This window comes from Cheilinus undulatus, linkage group 6 (genome assembly GCF_018320785.1).
Source record: "Cheilinus undulatus linkage group 6, ASM1832078v1, whole genome shotgun sequence".
Taxonomy (NCBI): domain Eukaryota; kingdom Metazoa; phylum Chordata; class Actinopteri; order Labriformes; family Labridae; genus Cheilinus; species Cheilinus undulatus.
Genome location: NC_054870.1, coordinates 4,044,374 through 4,063,528, shown reverse-complemented (window position 1 = coordinate 4,063,528; position 19,155 = coordinate 4,044,374). Strand labels below are relative to the sequence as shown.

The 19,155-nt window shown below is 40.6% G+C and overlaps 1 protein-coding gene across 3 annotated transcripts; it reads right to left on the bottom strand.

The window, feature by feature from the left end:
- Nucleotides 1-795: 795 nt before the first annotated feature.
- On the bottom strand, nucleotides 796-17,678 carry galm (galactose mutarotase). Of its 3 annotated transcripts, XM_041790305.1 has the most exons (10): nucleotides 17,584-17,602; nucleotides 15,614-15,626; nucleotides 14,720-14,907; nucleotides 12,147-12,301; nucleotides 10,745-10,858; nucleotides 8,595-8,687; nucleotides 6,287-6,368; nucleotides 5,565-5,715; nucleotides 5,296-5,470; nucleotides 796-3,378 (listed from the first exon to the last, which is right to left on the bottom strand). In XM_041790305.1, exons 3-10 carry the CDS (start codon nucleotides 14,904-14,906, stop codon nucleotides 3,301-3,303), a joined length of 1,035 nt encoding a protein of 344 aa, XP_041646239.1. In that variant the 5' UTR covers nucleotide 14,907; nucleotides 15,614-15,626; nucleotides 17,584-17,602; the 3' UTR covers nucleotides 796-3,300. The 3 variants fall into 3 exon arrangements, with proteins under 3 accessions (XP_041646239.1, XP_041646240.1, XP_041646241.1); XM_041790306.1 differs by lacking the exon at nucleotides 15,614-15,626 and having other exon boundaries at nucleotides 17,584-17,678; XM_041790307.1 differs by lacking the exons at nucleotides 15,614-15,626; nucleotides 17,584-17,602 and adding an exon at nucleotides 17,614-17,671.
- Between the last annotated feature and the right edge of the window lie 1,477 nt (nucleotides 17,679-19,155).

The window sequence follows — 19,155 nt, the reverse complement described above, 5'->3', positions numbered from 1 at the left end:
CTAAAGTGCAGGTGAACAGACTCGAGGCTGAGAGTGAGATGGCAAAGGTAAAGTATGACCCACCCTGCTCTGCCCTTCATTGGCTGAACCTGACATTCCTACCCAATCAGTGAAGACAACAACAATACTAGCCATGTAGGCAGGGTAGGGCAGGTCATGCCTTTAGAGTCCTGGCAGGACTCTAGTGAATGATGTGACTCAGAGGAGACTACGTACCTTTGCTCCATGAAGGCTGAGCAGTACGTGGGCATATGCATGAACCCTGCACCACATCCCTGTTTGTCTCTTTGTCTGGGTCTGTGAAACTGTTCAGTGTGTGAAATTCAGCTGCTGCTTCATGCTGCTGTAAATAAATTCTGTCTCACAATTCAACAAAAATGTGAGAAAGCTGCACAGCAAGTTTCTCACAGCGCCTTGTTTTCTGCTCTTTTCTGCAGCTCTTGGCCAATAAAGCACACGACTTCTACTGCGTTCTATGAAATCTTAGATTTTGTAAAGCCTCTCTGAGTGCAGATGAGAGGTTGCCGTGGCAACACATGTCTCTTGGCAGAGTAGTAGGATGCCCTTTCACCCAAACTTGCCTCCTCACCTAACGTTCTAGGAATAACTAAACCTATGTAGAGATTTTGAAGAGGCATGTGGATGGCGTTACATAAAGAATGAGCACAGCTCGACAGCTCTCTGGTTCTTTTATTCCATAGATAAGGCAGATATGCGACAACCAATCAGGGAACAGGGACTCTCTGATGCTTAAAAACAACTGAAACAAATAACAGGGAAAAAAGATGGGCTAAATCCTTCTTCATTTTTCTTTTTATTGTTTAGTTTAAAAAAAAAACTGAAGCTTCTACACAAAGCGATCTGCGAATGATCAGGTTCAATATAGCTAAAATTGGCCTGTTTATGGTTAAAGGACTATTTCACCATTAATAAGCTACACAGAAAATCTAATGGTATTTTTTAAATACAGTAAGAAGTATGCAGATAAAAATTGAGTTTGGGAATTTATTCTTCCACCAGGGGACTAGAGACGATAAGAGTCTATCTCATGGATGGGCAGCTTTGGTTACCAAGAGGGCCGTATTAGTTTCATTGTCAATGCCAAAGGCCGAATATTACAGACTGTTGGATATTCTCATTTTAATCCATGTGATAACAAATAGCTAAATTATAGGAAGAATTTGGTACTTTCCTCATAATTTATCATGGCAACATTTATATTTTTTTTAACTCAAGTGAAAATAGAAATAGTTTAATCAATGAGATACACACAGAATAAAATTTCCATTTCAAGCTGCTTTTTCAATACAATAAACATTATACTTGGGTTGTACTTTTTTCGGTGACACATTTTTTGAATTGAATAAAACAGAAATAAAAATAAATAAACCTGAGAATTTTATGAAAAAAATTCTAATTTCAGTGAAATAAAAAAAACTAGAAATATTAATAGTACTGAACACAAATACAAAGAAATTATACACGAATAAAAAAGTAATTAAGAAAATAAAGTTTAAAAAATAACAACCAAGACAATGAAATAAAAACAAAAGAAAGAAGTCAGAAGATTAAAAATATATATATTGAATAAAAAACTGAAAATAAAGTTTACTCAAAACAAATTTAAAAATACATCAAAAATAAAAACAAAGGGCCGCATATGTGGCCCTCGGACAACCAGTTGCCCAACCCTGGTGCAGCTCATTTCTCTGGTCCTTGTTGTGAAGGAAGAGCCAGGTGAGAGACGGGCTGGAGTGGGTATAAACCTGGATGAGCAACCATTTCTGTCGCTCTATTGTAAGCAGAGAGGTTTGGAATTTGATTTGAGGTGTAATAGAAAGGCAGTGGAGGGAAATCTATGGACGTCCAATTCCTGCCTCATAAAGTAAAGAAAAAAAAAAGGTAATTACTTTAAAAATATCTTCGAAATTATGAGCAAGTTAGTCATGTTATGGAAAAAAGTCAAAATTAGGACAGTTTGTCCTAATTCTAAGATATAAAGTCAAAATTAGAAGATTATTATCCCTTTGAACACACCTTGGTTAATCCAGCATCTCCCTGCAGCCACAATGATGTAAAATGAGTTCACTGCTCCTTAACGTCTCATTTTACTTTAAAAACTCACAGACAACTCAGTGCATCTGCTTACCGTGCATCTATGGCATCACAAATCTTACTTAAGAGTGGTTTTAGCTGTTTTTAAACTTGAGTAGAAGTCGCTTATAGTTTCTAATTTCAGTGAACTGTTTGGATTCATGTCCATCTCTCTCCCCTGCCCTGATCCCTGCCCCTTAACCCTCTGATGATTTCAGAGAGCCAGGGACTGGAGGGAGGGTGTTATGACAAGGTTTGGACACTAGAGGGCAGAGTTTGTTCACGTTAGTGAAGAACAGCATCTCACTTGCAGAAGGTTTGGTAGAATTCCTCTGAGGAGGCACAGAAGCCAGGACCTCATTAGAGAGCTGGGTCGGTGTAAGAAGCCAGATGTTTTGGTGATAGGAGCCTATTGTGGCAGAGCCAGAGGGAGTTCTGGTGAGGGCACAGTAAACTGAATGTGGTACTCTGACAGATGTGGGGTAGACAGTTCGATGTGCTGAGATGCTATTCTGGGTCAGAACCAGCTCCTGAGTATTGCACAAGTATTGCCTGTTTTTTGTACTCATCCCACAAAGTTTGAGGTTAAAGAGCATGGAAGGAAGCGTTAAGGACGGCACCACAGGATCAGTCAAACAAGTTTCTTATCTTTTATAATTTTAAACCAACACAAGCAATAAATCATTCTTCATTATGAAAAATACCTAATTACAATTATTTTGACACATATTGTAGATTGGAGATGAATTGTATAAAGGGAATGATCATTTTATATTATTCTCATTTTGAGTAAGAAAAACAGACAAAAACAAGGAAACTGGATTTTCAAAAGCCGTAAACTATTCTACAAAGAATGACACTTAAATGTTTGCATGTGTAGAGCATAACTCCTGCTAATTTCTTATTAAAATGGTATTTTGACACACATTTGAGGTCAGTGAAATATTGCACCTGATTTTAAAATTGCACAAGGACACACAACACAGTGATTTAACCAAGATTTTCTAATCAACCTAAGCCCTAATAATCATCATCATACTCAAATAAAAGAGGCACACAGCCAGGAAAAAAACCAACACTACCAGGCACTCCTGCTGTACTGATTGGTCAATGATTATGGCAAACATTTTAGTAAAATACATGATGCACTTGATTTTCCATTTAAAAGCACCAAGATTTCTCCTTTGCTGATGTTGAGAGCTCCAGTCAGGCAGTGGTGAAAGTGTAACGGGTGATGTGTCGGTAGACCTCACCAGGACGCAGGAGACAATCAGGAAATGAGGCCTACAGACGAGCAAACAAGCAGGACAGACATCAGTACAGACAGATAGCAGTGAAAACAGATGGGCTGTAGAAAAAGGTTAGAAAAAGCTTTTAATCCTTCAACTTGAATAAAGTTATCTGTTTTGCAAAGGTGCACCTACAAAATCAGAATATCGTGAAAAAGTTATTTTTTCCCCTGTGTTTTAATACAAGAAGTTATACTTTCATATGTTCTAGACTCAGAGATTATGGAGGCTCCAGAGAATTTTAAATCTGACATGCAGAAGCATTTTTGGTTTCCCTGTGTCGAGAAAGGAGAAAAGATGACAGACAAACAAAAACATGCAGACAGACCGTGGAGACAGACCCAAAAGGAATAGACTCTATGCATGCATCACTTCTGCATTTTGACATTAGGCCGCACACAAACTTCGGGTCAGAAGATTGAACACAAAAGACAACGTTGTATGACGGCAGATTCGTTGTAGTTTACCTGCGGTTTGCAGGAGTTAACTGAGAACAGAATTCAATTTAGCTGAAGATGTACATTGCTAACCTGACACGCCAGATGGATTTTTTTCACACATCCATCCAGAAAACCTACAATACTGAGTGTTTGGGAAAGGGCAGAGGACTTGAAAAAACTTGGAGTGTGATTGGATGAATGTTCTATCTGTCACATCTTTAAGGGCCAATCAGAGCAACAAAACACGTGACATAGTTGCGACCGAGCTGCGTGTGCGCAGCTACTGAGGAATTAGGCGAACCATGGCGACATAGACATGTCAGTACACGACTTTTGTCATTTTTGAAAGAAAACAACTCACTGCTGTTCTTTGTTCTTCATTTAGCAAAGAAATGTCATCAAGTTCTCATAAACTGACACTTTAGCAGCATCCACGCTAATGTCTTACACCATAAGGGAATGGAACTTGTTGCTACTTGCTTACGTCACGACTCTGCCACTGATTGGTCCTGTCACTTTCTAAACAGGCCCAAACAGTTCAGACGGGAGCTTTGCTAGATGGATTTGCCAGTGAGAAACATGGAAATGGGCATATCCGTCTGCTTTACAGGGTTAGTACATTGCAGCACAGAGCAATGATGTCCAGCAGTGCTTTAACCCGTCTTTGAAATGTAATTTTATCACGTTTGGATGCCATTATGATAAAGAGTAACCGCAAATGACAATAAAAAACAAACAAACTAAAAAACGGACAAATAAACGAAGTATAGGACGGTTTTATGATGACAGTAGGTACCTTTTTGGCTTAGCATGTATTTTTGGTCGGGCCGCCTACTTTTTCACCTGAAAAACATCACACCCCGTCATGCATAAAGCCCATACGAGTGACATCAGGAGCTAACCCGTAAAGATGTGCAAAGAATCGAGGAGCAGAATCCAGTCACGCCAGAAGACTCTTAAGGAGGCGTTCACAATCCCACTTCCCCATAACAGCACCAGGGCTCCACAGATTGTACATTGGTGAATATGTCTGCTAAGACCTACTTCTATTTTCAGTGGACGAAGGTTTAAGAAGGTTAGTAAACACTGGTTTCAAAGTATTTATATTTTTATTTTTGCCATATTGTAATATTTAAAGTGCAACTGTTGTTTAATAAATGCAGACGTCGCTTTTTTTCCCTAAGTCTTCATTTGTTTTTCTGTTTTCTTAATACTGCGAAAAACACAGTACTGTGGACTTGTTACCATGATATTTTGATACCGTACATCCCTATAGTCTACTCATGAAGTCAACTTGCACCAGATCAGTTTCCAGACTTGGTCCAACCAGGACTTGAACTGGTGACCCTCCGGTCCTTACAGACTGAGCTCCTAGTGTTGTGTGTGAAATGATGCTGAATCGTGCTGTGCCCTATGATTGGTCAATTAAAAGACAGACCTTATCAGTGACTTTCTACTGATTATTACCATACCTGGTTAACAGCATCAGGCCAGTTCTGAGCCTCAAGACAGAAGGAGCTGTGCTTCCCATACCGAGATCCACCTTTTCCTACCATGGAGCCGTCCAGATAGTTGGCAGTGTAGAACTGGACCCCTGGTTGGTTGGTAGAAACCTCTAGGACACGCCCACTGGCTGGGTGGCACACTCTGAGAGGCAGAAATAAAAAAATATAATAAAGACAGAGTATGATAATGTTTGGTGATACTATTTCAATGTGTGTTAAAAGTTTTTGGTGCCAACCTTGCAGCATGTCGCTCTGTCCAGGCGTCTCTGGGTGATAACAGACAGAAGTTGTGGTCAAACCCTGGGCCTGGAACTTCCTTCAGCCGAGGGCCAATCAGAACAGGCTTTCTGAGGTCAAAAGGCGTGCCCTCCACCCCCCGGATCTCTCCTATGGATAAAAAGGGTTAATTATTTATGGTTATCATCGCTCTGACTGCTGTATTCTAATACTGTGCATGAAATATTTTGGAATAGCATCCGTAATATTGATCTGGCATTTTAAATATTGTAAATATTACAAAGGAAGCATACAGAGCTGTAAAATGTGTCCAAGTTTTTATTGTTCAATATACAGAACAACCAGCTGACTGTCCCTGTCAGAGTTCAAAGTTCTAATTGAAGAACTCCACTGTTATTCTTTAACTTGATTCTGTATAATGTTTCTCCATCCAACCATCCATTTTCTTCAGCTTATCTGTGTCCACTCAGACATCTCTCTCCCAGCAACATTTTCCAGCTCTTCCTGGGGGATTCTGAGGCGTTCCCAGGCCAGATGAGATATAAAATCCATCCAGCGAGTCCTGGGTCTAACCCAGGGTCTCCAGTTGGACACTTAGAAGACCTCTTTCAAAATTCAGCGTACAATTTTGCTGCTACAGTACAAAGTTATTGCATTATTCCAAATAGTAAGCTCTACTTCACATAACCAAGCTTCAAACATCAGGATGCTGATCTTTTACCTGTGGGGATCGTTGTGTCATCCACAGGAAGGTAGGACTGAGCATCTATGGACACCTGATGGTCATAGATATCAACAGCTCCCTGCACGTGTTTGAACACACACACAGAGACACACTTGAATACCTCATACATCAAGAGTCAACTTTAAATCTTTTTTGATCTGCTTTTAGAAAAAAACTTTTTAAAGTTCGGAACACTCTTTGGACTGAGGCAGTTATTCTCTGACTTATTAATCCAGTGCAGGTTCTTCTGAGGAACTTTATGAAGAACATTTCAGAAAAAAGCATAAGAAGTTGGTGAAATAGGCCAATCGTTTAAAAACACAGAGACAAACAGATGTAAACATCAGTATTGGTTGCATATGTATTGAAAAAATTGTTCAAAAGCATGCACATCCCAAAGGGTTAAAAGCTAGGTGCTTAGCCGATATATTTTTTGTATGCATTGTTCTTGCGTTGGCAGAATTGTGTCACATGTCAGTGTCAGGTGATTCAAGCCTTGCATATATAGAGGTGTATCCCCGTATCTGCTCATGTCTGATGAAGGGCTAGGGCCCGAAACGCCACATTTATGGTGATAATAATAAACAAGATTCAGAGCAGCTTCTGGTACGCCGACTTGATTTTTCTGTTTTGAATGTCAATATTGGCCGATACTGCTGTGCATCTCTTGCACGGGTGCTCTTTAATTACCTGGTATTTCTTAAAAGCCTGTTTCAGACTGGGAGCGTGTTTTGCTGCTTGCGTGTGCCGTGGTATCTGCTCCGGCTCCTGCCGGTGCGGCTTTCACACAGGGTGCGAGTTTGCTGCGTGTCAGCTGCATCTCCCTGCTGTCAAAGCCCTGTGCTTCCTCACAAGTTTTACCTGAATAAACCCCCCTACAAGCTACCTGATTCTAACCTTGCAAAGCAGATAGATATACCCAGTGTTTCTCACTGGCGAATCCATCTTGCAAAGCTCCCATCTGAACTGTTTGGGCCCGGTTAGAAAGTGACAGAACCAATCAGCGACGAGGGGCAGTACTTTCGGGTTGTGAAGTAAGCAAGCAGCAACAAGAGGCCGGTGCAGTTATGACGGAAGACATTAACATGGATGCTGCTTAAGTGCCAGTTTCACCAGGACTGGACAATATTTCCTTGTTAAAGAAGAACAAAGAACAGCAGTGAATTGTTTTCTATTAAAAAATGACAAAAGTCATGTACTGACTTGTCTCCAGTTGCCATGGTTCACTTTATGCTGTTCTGTTTATTCCTCGGTAATTGTGCAAGCGCACCTCAGTCACGGCTACATCACGTGTTTTGTTGCTCTGATTGGCCCATAAAGATGTGAGAGACAGAACGTTCATCCAATCACCCTCCGATTTTTTTTTTCAAAGACTCAGCCCTTTCCCAAACACTGCCTATCAGTGGTTTTCCAGATGGATGTGTGACACACATCCATCTGGCATGTCAGGTTATCTTGATTCAGTGTATAGAGGAAGTGTGTTGGGAACTATTCAAAACAAAAGCATTCTGTACAAGTGAAAGGAGTTTCTCTACAGAAATGCTAGACCGGGTTTTTAATTTGAAAAGCACAAACCAGGAAAGCACTTACTGTGTTTGACGTTCCTGTGGTATATTCTAGTAGTGTGGAGACAAAAAGTCTCACTAATAGTAGATCTTTAGAGAACAGCTTTATCAAATAGACGCATTTACGCTATAGCCTTCTTCAGGGTTATTAAGAAACACAAGGTAAACATATTCTATGTGCATATGTGCGAAAAGAATGTGAATATTGCTTTCCATTTATCATTTTCCTGTCTAATATGGTCCACAGCTGCACGTGGAAAAATAGGCAAGACTTCAAATCTCTAAACTCTCCACACCTGAGCGGTGCGTATCAGATGCACACATGCAGGCAGTCTGAAAGTCCTGACTTGTTAACATGCAATCAAACTAAATATCCAGGCGCGTCGCGGTCGAGATGAGCGTGTCACGCTCCCAGTCTGAAACGGGTTGAAGAAGCTGATCATGTGCTGAGGGCCACACCCTGAAGAAGACTCTCGGCACCTCTACATGTGGTTTGCTACCCCGCTGATGTTTTTGTTTTAAACAGCTCCACGATGAAACTGCCAATGCAATGAAAGCTTTTCACTTTTCATTAGAGTCTCAATGTTTTGTTTCACCTTTTTTTTTCATTGTGTATCTGTTGTATGATTCAAGACTGGACCCTCCTGTAGTTATTTTTCCTGTTATCTTAGCTCCAGCTTTCTAAAACATATACAACACTGAAGCATTTGTTAATCAAACAGCTGATCATATCACCTTACCTGTCCAGCCAGGTTAAAGTAGGCGTGGTTGGTGAGGTTGATAGGGGTGGTCTTGGTAGATCGAGCTTGGTACTCAGCCGTCAGTGTTCCCCCCTAGACATGGAGGTAATTTCTTAGAGAGCTGCCACACATTTACATGTAAAAAAGACAGATGACTGAAAAAGTAGAATAAATATAAAAACGAATATACAAAAAAAAAAAACGATAGGGTGCAACAACAGCTCATTGCTTTCTTTGATTTTAAATGATTATCTATTTTTGAAGAGGAAAATCAAGGTGCTTATAAGTGCAACTTTTTGGCAAGAATCTTGCAAAAACAGTAATAGTCTTCGGGTGCACGCTTCCCCAGCTGGGGACCAGCAGCAGGCATTGGGACAGATTGCTGCGTGGGAAGCAGTTGGGAGAGTGTCAGCACCTCCATATCTGAAGCCATGGTTCACTGTTGGAAAACATGGAATGCTCCCTCCAGGTGGGGAGTTAGTCTGTCCCAAGAGAAGGGGGTCAAGTATCTTGGGGTCTCGTTCATGAGTGAGGGTAAAAGGGAGCATGAGATTGACAAGCAGATTGGTGCAGTGTCAGAAGTACTGCAGATGTTGTGCCAGACCGTTGTGGTGAAGAGGGAGCTGAGCCAGAAGGCAAAGTTCTCCATTTACCCTCCCAACCCTCACCTACGGTCATGAGTGAAAGGATGAGATCACAGATACAAGGCGCTGAAATGAGTTTTCTCCAGAGGGTGGCTGGGCTCAGCCTTAGAGGTAGGGTGAGGAGCTCAGACGTCTAAAAGGAACAAGGATTAGAGCCGCTGTTCTTTTGCACTGAATGGAGCCAGTTGAGGTGGGTCAGGCATCTGATTAGGAGACCTCCTTGGCGCCTCCAGGGATATCCGGCTAGGAGGAGGCCTCGGGAAAGACCGAGGATATCTTGCTTAGCCAGCTACCACTGCAACCTGGCATGCATGGATGGATGGAATGATGGGCTCCCCCAAGGCTGTGTTCTTTCTCCTCTGCCCTTCTCCCTGTACACCAACAGCTGCATCTCCAGTCACCAGTCTATCAAGATCCATGAGTTTGCAGATGACACAACCCTAATCAGACTCATCTCTACAGGTGAGAGTTGGACCATCTGTTTACCTGGTGCAGACAGAAAAACTTAATGCTCTTAACGCTCTACAGACACTTGAAATGGTTGCAGAAATGGATGTAGATTGCAGGAAGGACACTGCCGCCCACACTCATGTGCCCCATTACCCCCTGTGCCCCTAAATTTCCACTGTGGACTCTTTTCACCTCCTGGGGGCCCTCATCACCAGGACCTCAAGCAGGAGATAAAAGTCAGCTCCCTCGTCAAGAAAGCGCAGCAGAAGATGTACTTCCTGCAGCAGCTGAAGAAATTAAACCTAACAAAGAAAACGATGGTGCACTTCTACATCGCCATCCTCACTTCCTCCATCATAGTCTGGTATGCTGCAGAGAAGGACAAGAATAGGCTGCATTTATCATCTGTTCAGCAGAGAGGGTGATTGGCTGCAGCTTACCATCTCTCCACTGATTCTGAGGCATGCCAATAAAGTTGCAGCTGATCCCTCTAACCCCAGAAACTGACTTTTCTAGGGCATTCCCCTCTGACAGGAGGCTGCAGGACCAAAACATCCCACCACAGGTTTCTTCCCCCCTGCTATCAGCCTTGTGAACAGTACTCCGGCCCTCCCCACTCCCCCCACATAACAGACTCTCACTGAACCTTAGGGCCAGCAGACAAGACTTTGTGCATCATATTAGCACACAGCAGACTTTTCTCTTCTGTTTACAACAGCACACTGTGTGCATTAGACTCCATCTGTATTACTCCTTCTTTGGACACAAATTTGTGATGTTTATTCTGTTAGTATATTTTTTCTGTTTTATCATAAATCAATATATTCAAATGTCTATCCACTCAATATCTTTATTGGCCTATTTATATTTTTATTCCTCCTCTATGTTTTATGTTTCTGCACCAAACACCAGGTCATATTCCTTGTACGTTAAAATCTACTATAGAACTTGATTCTGATTCTGAGTTGTGTGGGTTCCAGAGGATCTTGACGATGTTTTGTTGCTTTGGCGATGATCAGCTGCAGAGCTGTGAAGTAATAAAGCAGATTTGTTTACCTGTAAGGTGTAGGAGACGGAGACTTGAACCTCACCAGGATAACCCTGATCTCCATCTGGACTTGTGTGACTCAGCTGTACACCTCCGTCAATTTCTGTAGCAAGCCAGACTGCCTAAAGAGAATGAATTCAGCGTTATAGTTAGAGATGCAAATATTGAGAAAATTACGGCAGATACAGTTTAGATGATGGCCAATGGTTTTTCATGTCTCCTATTGGTGCAACACTCCTACTGCACCAACATTTTCTCTTGAATTTGACCATGAAAACAGATTCAAGTCTGTCTAACAGCTAATTTTTAAATCAGTAGTTAGGTGTATCAGATGGCAGTGTTTAATTGATTCGACAAGAGAGTTAACATTGGCTACTGATATCTGTTTGCAGATGGCTGATGTTTGTCAACAGAGCTAATATTAGCTGGTATTATTAAACCGATGCATAAGTGCATTCCTTGTTACAGGGGATTAACAACTTCTTGTTCCGTTAGCTCTCCCCGCTTGTTCTTGAAATTCAAGGGGGCCAATCTAGTTAACGTGCATGACTTTGGACTGTGGGATCACCCAGGTTAAACATTTAATCAACAAAGTCAAAGCGAAGGGAAAATCAAGAGGGCTGACGAGGGGAGGAGGGAACACTGAAAATGCCAGAAATTGGTGTAACCATGATTCAAACATTTTTTTCCACCTCTTGGTGTCCTGCAGACACGCAGCAGAAGTTTTGCTTTAGACAGCTTCATCTTAGTTAAATCAACAAACTGAAGCCACTGGACATCTGACACAAACCCACACAGCAAGATGCATGGCAAAAACACACACAGGTGTAAACCTGGTGTGAAGTCTGTGTCCTTTTATTCTGTACAGTATTTTTATGTTTTCACTGTGTGTTCATGCATGTGAGGTAGTCGGTGAAGCAGCTCACTCAAATCAATGAGTATCTAACCAGGTGAATACTTAAGCTCTTTGGTTTAATAAGAAGACTGCAGACCAAAAAAAATTACTTAAAGTCTCTTTTACATTTGTTTCAGCTACAACATTTGTGATTGCATCACAAATGTTACAGTGAAGGGGGGTCCTGGGATGCTTTCCATGAAATAGTAAGATTTTATATGGATTAAAATCATAAATTTTATCTATTACTTTAAAAAGAATTGTAAAAATAAGTTCAAATTAAATCAAAACATAGTTATTGATGAATATCCGTGCTTAAATGCAAGTAAAATTTAAAAAAAGACCTAAAATGCAAATTTTGTACTTGATGCTTTGTCTAATATTGTGGGTTTTATCCCCCTCAAGAGAAGATGAGAGTCCCGGATCTGTGACGCTGTATTTTGGGGGGGTCACAGGCAGACAAGTTTGGGAATCCCTGCTCTAGTTGATCAGAAATTAACTCCTCTCAGTCTTACCTTATTAAAGCCCCGCAGCCCTCCATGCAGAGCGTTAGGTCCATTGTTGATATCAAGTTTGTACTCTTTTCCCTCCACTACAAAGCGACCCTGTGCGATCCGGTTCGCCACTCGGCCTACAACAGCTCCTTGGTACCGGGTATCTGACAGGTAACCTGACAACACAACACAGCAGCAACTGTTATCCTGGTACATTCAATAAATTACCAACATGCCCCTACATATTCCTTTTGGTGTATCCCTTATTCACGGACAATTTTAGACCATTCTGAGCACCACTACAAAAATAACATAGCCCACAACGTAGAGGAGCCCTTAACATTTTGAATGAAGCCCTCTCACTTCATCTCACGGTTGTCATCCTTTATCTCTCTCTGGCATAAACAGTGAGTTGAAATTCTTGATAAAGTTTTAATTCATTAAATCATTTAACAACTTAACATTAAAACCAATAAAAAGACCAAACTGGAAACTTAAACTTGAAAAATGAAAAAAAAAAAGAGGAAGGAAATACTTTAAAAGCCTTTACTATACCAGCCAAATACACCAAGTATACTAGTTTTTTTATCAGGATCATATGAGTGCTAGTTAATACTTTTATTTTGACAGAACTGGCAGTTCTGGCATCAGGTTAAAGGCATATAGACGGGCAGGTAAAATAGGAGGGGGCATCGGGGGAGGTGAATGTGTTTTTAATGAAGCCAGGAGCCCATCACAAGAGAAACATGAGAAATCCAGTTTGTTTGTGTAAAGAGCTGCTGAACAGACGGAATGGAAACTTTATTTTTGCTAGGACATATTTGATCCTCACTCCCTGTGCCACAGTGGTCATTTTGATTTTAAGTTTTGCATTTGTTTGTTGATGAAGAAGAACAAATCACCAGTAAAGATGCTACAGTCATGGACGAAAGTATTGGTGCCCCTGGTTTTTTTCTCAGAAAATACACCATTTTCACAGAAATTGTTGCAATTACAAATGTTTTTGGTATTTTTGGTTTATTTTCTTTATGTGCACTGGAACAACACAAAAACAGAAGAAAAAAGCCAAAATTGACCGTCAACCCTCAACTTAATATTTTGTTGCAGACCCGTAAGAAAAATTAACTGAAACCAATGGCTTCCTATAACCATCAACAAGCTTCTTGCACCTTTCAACTGGAATTCTGGACCACTCTTCTTTTGCAAACTGCTCCAGGTCTCTCAGATTTGAAGGGTGCCTTCTTGCAACAGCAGTTTTAAGATCTCTCCATAGGTGTTCAATGGGATTTAGATCCAGACTCATTGCTGGCCACTTCAGAACTCTCCAGCTTTGTCTCCAACCATTTCTTGGTGCTTTTTGAGGTATGTTTGGGGTCATTGTCCTGCTGGAACACCCATGACCTCTGATGCAGATTCAGCTTTCTGACACTAGGCCCTACATTGTGGCCCAAAATCTCTTGATAGTCTCCAGATTTCATGATTCCTTGCACACAGTCAAGGCACCCAGTGCCAGAGGCAGCAAAACAAGCCCAAAACATGCTTGAACCTCCACCATGTTTGACTGTAGGTACTGTGTTCTTTTCTTTGTAGGCCTCATTCCATTTACTGTAAACAGTAGAGTGACATGCTTTCCCAAAAAGCTCTACCTTAGTCTCATCTGTCCACAAAATGTTCTCCCAGAAGGATTGAGGCTTACTCAGGTACATTTTTGCAAACTCCAGTCTGGCTTTTTTATGTCCCTTTGAGTCCTTGAGTCTGCAGGACAGCCTGAATTTGTGTGGAAGTTGACTGAGGATGTTTATCCACCATTCAAACTATCCTGCGTTGCATTCTTTTGTCAATTTTTCTCTTCCATCCACGTCCAAGGAGATTAGCCACAGCTCCATAGGTTATAAACCTCTTGATTATATTACACACAGTGGACAAAGGACTTTCAAGATCTCTGGAGATGGTCTTGTAAACTTGAGATTGTTCATATTTTTCCACAATTTTGCTTCTTCAGTCCTCAGACAATTCTGGGCTCTTCTTTCTCTTCTCCATGCTTGGTGTGACACACACAGGCATACAACACAAAGGCTGAGTCAACTTTTAGACATTCCAAATGGCTTCAGGTGTAATTTCTAGATTGCCAGCACCTGTTACTGCCACAGGTGAGTTTAAATGAGCATCACATGCTTGAAAAAAAAAAAAAAAAAAAAGATTTACTCACAGTTTTAAAAGGGTGCAAATAATTTTGTCCGGCCCATTTTTTGAGTTTTGTGTAAAATTATGTCAATTTTGGCTTTTTTCTTCTGCTTTTTTGTGTTGTTCCAATGCACATAAAGGAAACAAACATGTGTATACCAAAAACATTTGTAATTGCAACAATTTCTGGGAGGAATTGTGTATTTTCTGGAAAAATTCTATGGGTGCCAATACTTTCGTCCATGACTGTATGTTGATAATGTTAACAGACGAGTCTCCTCAGGTGAAGTTGTTCAGGTGCTCCAGTAAACAGAGTTACTACTCATGAGAATAACATAGTTATAGTGTTTTTATCCTTATGCTGATGTTAAGTTCTATTTGGGAAGAAAAAAAGGTCTTTGCCTTCCTACCTTGCAGGTCATCAAAGCCCAGGACGACATCTTTAATCTGACCATCCTTTCCCTTGCTGCAAACAGATCGAATGATGGCCCCCAGGGTTAGAACCTCCACCTTCAGCTGGGGGGACTGGAGGACCCAGATGTCCACACTGGGGAGGCCGGACACCTCTCCCCACTGCTGATGGCTCACCTCAGTCATGCTGGAACAGACAGAACTTCATATTAGTATCACTGTTCCTCAAATCTCTGAAACACTTGGTATTTAAAGGTCTTATTCCAATATTAGGGGAGACCGGGGATGGCTGTCTCACAGGATGGTTGTCACATTGCTCATCACCAGTGTTGGGAATAGTGTGTTACTAAGTAAAGCGTTACAGTAATTCTGTTTCTTTAAATATTAACTAGTAGTGTAGCACGCTTCTATTTAAAGTCATTAACACCATTGCAGTTACAGAGAAGTACTTGTTAATTTTATAGCAGACAACTCAATAAAAGGTCTGTGAACAACCAGTTTGGCAGATGATGTGATGCCAACATAAGCACAGCAGCATCCTGGAAGAAAGAGCATGTGCTTGCTCCAAGGAGACAACACAGACACACACATATGCACACACACACACACTGGCTGAACACTCAAGTGTGAGCTTTCTGTCTTGCAAATACCAGCATTATTTCCCTCCTTGAGATAAAGGACAAAACAAAACACAGTTTAGGGAGATTTGAAAAAATGTATCTAATTGCAATTGATTTTGCTTTTATTGCAAATTTGATATCAATTGCTTTATTGAAGGGTATTATCGTTTTCATGTAATTCTCATTTTGATCAAGAAAAACATGCATAAAAAGCAAAAGGAAGATTTTTAAACACCATTCTGAAAAAAAATGAAACTTGAATGTTTGCATTACCTGCACGGAAGTTCTGCTCCTCCAAAAAAAAAAAAAAAAAAAAAATGAATGCATTAAACTGGTATTCTGACATATTTCAAGTTAAAGAAATATTGCACCTTCTCTACATTGTAAATTTCACTTGGCCATATCACGATTTAATCTCATTTGCGATTAATTGCCCAGCCCTACAAGGTATGCTGTTGAAGACATGCTTCCTAGAGTCCACTGCTTCAGAGAAATTATTAGTAAAGATGAGACGAGAGGTAGAACCAGAAAGAGATTTAGAGGGCAGCTGTGATTTAATCTGTACACTGTTAATGCAGTACAGCTGTGTTATTCTTCAGAGTGGACAAATGCCTGACTTAATAAATGTTTTAACACTGTCAGTAGATTAAAAACATTTCTGCTGTGTTCTATTGCTTCACTACTTTTCACTATGAAACTAGAAAAGCACTCGGAGAGCGCAGACCTCCGCCATTAGCCTTATCTCCAGAATACAATACAACACAATGCAATAACTTTATCTATCCTTTTTTTACTCTATGTTACCATGGAAACATTTAAAAATCCAAGATGGTGCCATCCATGGAGGGGACCCTCCCTATGTATGAGTTAAAGGTTCATTCTGAGTTGTTTTTTTCAAAATAGCTATTTTTTTAATTTAGATGACTAAACACTTATTTAGATAGATTGTCTTAGAAATGTTTTGCTTTATTTTACCAAGTTTGTTCAGTTAAATGCTACTAGGCTAAATATTACACATTGCACCTTTAAATCAATGTGTTTAACATAAAGGCTATGACATCAGGTTGGATGAGCATGTCTGTATGAGCACACGCTGTTTAGAGGGACATTTTTTTTTAACTAATCTGTTTTAGTTTCTGAAAGGAGTAGAGAAATCATGGCTGAGATGACTGCAAACCAAAGTGCTGTTGTTTGTTAGGAGGCTTAAGGCCCACATCAGTCCCAGCTAAATCTGTGTAGTGTAATTTAGTCTTAGGTTGACTGACAGTTAGTTTGAAGCAGTGTTTGAGTGACTGCAGCAGATCGGCTTCATAAGACAGCCTCAGAAACCAAATGGGTGTCATGACTCAGACTTCGTCCTTTATTTTCTACCGTCTATGGTCAGGATGCTGCAGGAAGCTTTTCCAATATCCCAGTATTTTCTCCCTCATTTTATATGATCCCGATCATTTCCCACCTTTTTGGTCCTTGTTGTCTCCTGTACTGACATTTGCCTCTTCCTCTTATGAGATAAAAACAGGACAAGCAACATTTGACCCTACCACAGATGACATATGTTAACGTTTCCAAATAAAGAAATTCGGTGATAAAAGCCTGAAAAGTTTTCTTTGCATTACATGTTCAATCCTAATTCCAAACATTGGGCTGCTGTGAAATTATAGAGAAAAACTGAATGCAATGATTGTCTAATCTCAAACCCATATTTAATTCACAATAGAAAATAATATTTTACATGTTGAAACTGGGACATTTATTTGACTATTTTATTTTAAAAATAGTACATTTTAAATTTGATGGTGGAAAAGAATCTTAGAAAAGTAAGGAGGGGTTAACAAAAGGCTGGAAAAGTAAGTTGGCCCAAACCGTTTTGGAATTGCGTTTGTAAATTGTAATTTAAAGAGCGTCAAACAGCTCTGAAATACACACATCTACGACTGATGCAGGGAAACACCATAGATACCTATAATAAAGCCTTTATTGTAGATATCTATGGGAAACACACCAATGAGGTTTTAGCAACCCTCGTCTGAACTTAGAGGACTCCAGACTACCGTCAGAGTTTACTGGAGGTGAAAATGCTTTCCGGAATCCAGGATGCATTATGAAGTTTAACTGAGTCTCATCGTGACAAGAAAAAAACACCACAATAACCTTCCCTTTCAGTAGTCTTATGCTAACTCTTGGCAACCTTTGTATTTTTACTTAATCAATCACCGACACTGACAAACGTATCGATAACTAACCTGAAACTTCTGCTGCTCGTGCAGTCTCACCTCAGTGAAGTGTTGGCTCTGGACTTTTGAACAGGACATGTTTACATTCCGGTTCCTCCTCCTCCTTCTTCCTCGCTGTGCTTACGTCACTGTTCACTAAATTACCGCCACCTAGTGGCCTGGAGCAGCAGTGTCAGGGTTCATCAACTGGCGGCCTGGGGGCCACATAAGCTCCCCCAAAACTTCTCATCTGGCCCACGGAAGATTATTAAATTCAGAAAACTTAAGAGGGATAGAATGCAATATTTTAAAAGATACACCAGCGGGCATTTTATGCCTTTATTGATAGAAAAGGACTGTAGTTGACATGTTAAACATACAGTTAAAGGGAAGTGAAAATAAAACTGTATTTAGGTTTGTTGTATGACAGCTCACTGTGTTATAAACCTCCAAGTCAAATTTCAGTCAAATAAAACATCTCTATGTTTATAAAATTAAGCTTCAAAAAATGCAAAATAAAACGGTAAAATCTGCTCCAGGATGGTGTGTGTGTATATGTTGAATGAACTGAAACCACGCCCACTGTACTGAGATTTTATACTGAAGCGTTAGAGGGGCGTGGTCATTCCCTCCTGTGGGCTCGTGACATCATGAGCCCACATATTGGCCCCGCCCACATGAAACCCATCCAGTAAAGAGGTGAAAAACTTCCTAACAGTCTAAATCCAGAATTCATTCACATGTAGATCTCAGTGTTTTCACATGTTCGCAGCAACCATATTCCAACATATCTAGTGTGTTGGGACAAAAACTTTGGATTTCACTTTACAGGGACTTTAACAGCCTTATCCTGATTAAAGCTGTGGGTTTTCACATCAGTTTTCCACACAAGCCTCTTTGAGGGTGAAGTTTTTCTTTCTGAGAATCTACACTTAAGATCTGTTTCTTATATGTGTTTTTGGCCAATCATGACAGTACTGTGCAGAAGTTTTAGGCATGTAGAGTGCTAACAGTTCTTCACAGGTCCTGTTGGATGAGAGGAGGGAGGGCGGCCAGAGTCAGTGTCCACACATTTGAGCAACCAAGGTCGAGCTTAACAGCATTTCTTTTGTGCGGGCCTGGTAATACTCCCAGCAACCACCAACAGTTTTCAGGTGCTTAGAACATACACACGACAACCAGGGGGTTGTGGCAACCCTCCTACCCGCCCTAACAGTACCCTAGGCTATGTTTAAGCGCCACATCTACCCACAACTCTGCCCTAAAGCCATGGTTTTTGTTTTGTTTTCATCAGATTATTTTTCCATGCCCTTGCTAATGTACAAAGACATCCAGAGTATGACCTGGGCTGTTTCAATCCTCCTTCCTGCCCGATGGGGCCCTCAGGTGGGCGTACTCGCCATTACACGCCTTCCTACAGCCACAAATTTCAGCCCAAACATGCCTAAAACTTCTGCACAGTACTGTATATTAGGATTAGTGCTGTCAAACGATTAAAATTTTTTATCAGATTAATCACAGGGTTGCTGTGGATTAATTTAGATTAATCACGATTAAACAGCATTCATTTTTAATCTATATTAATCACGTTTCATTTTGCAA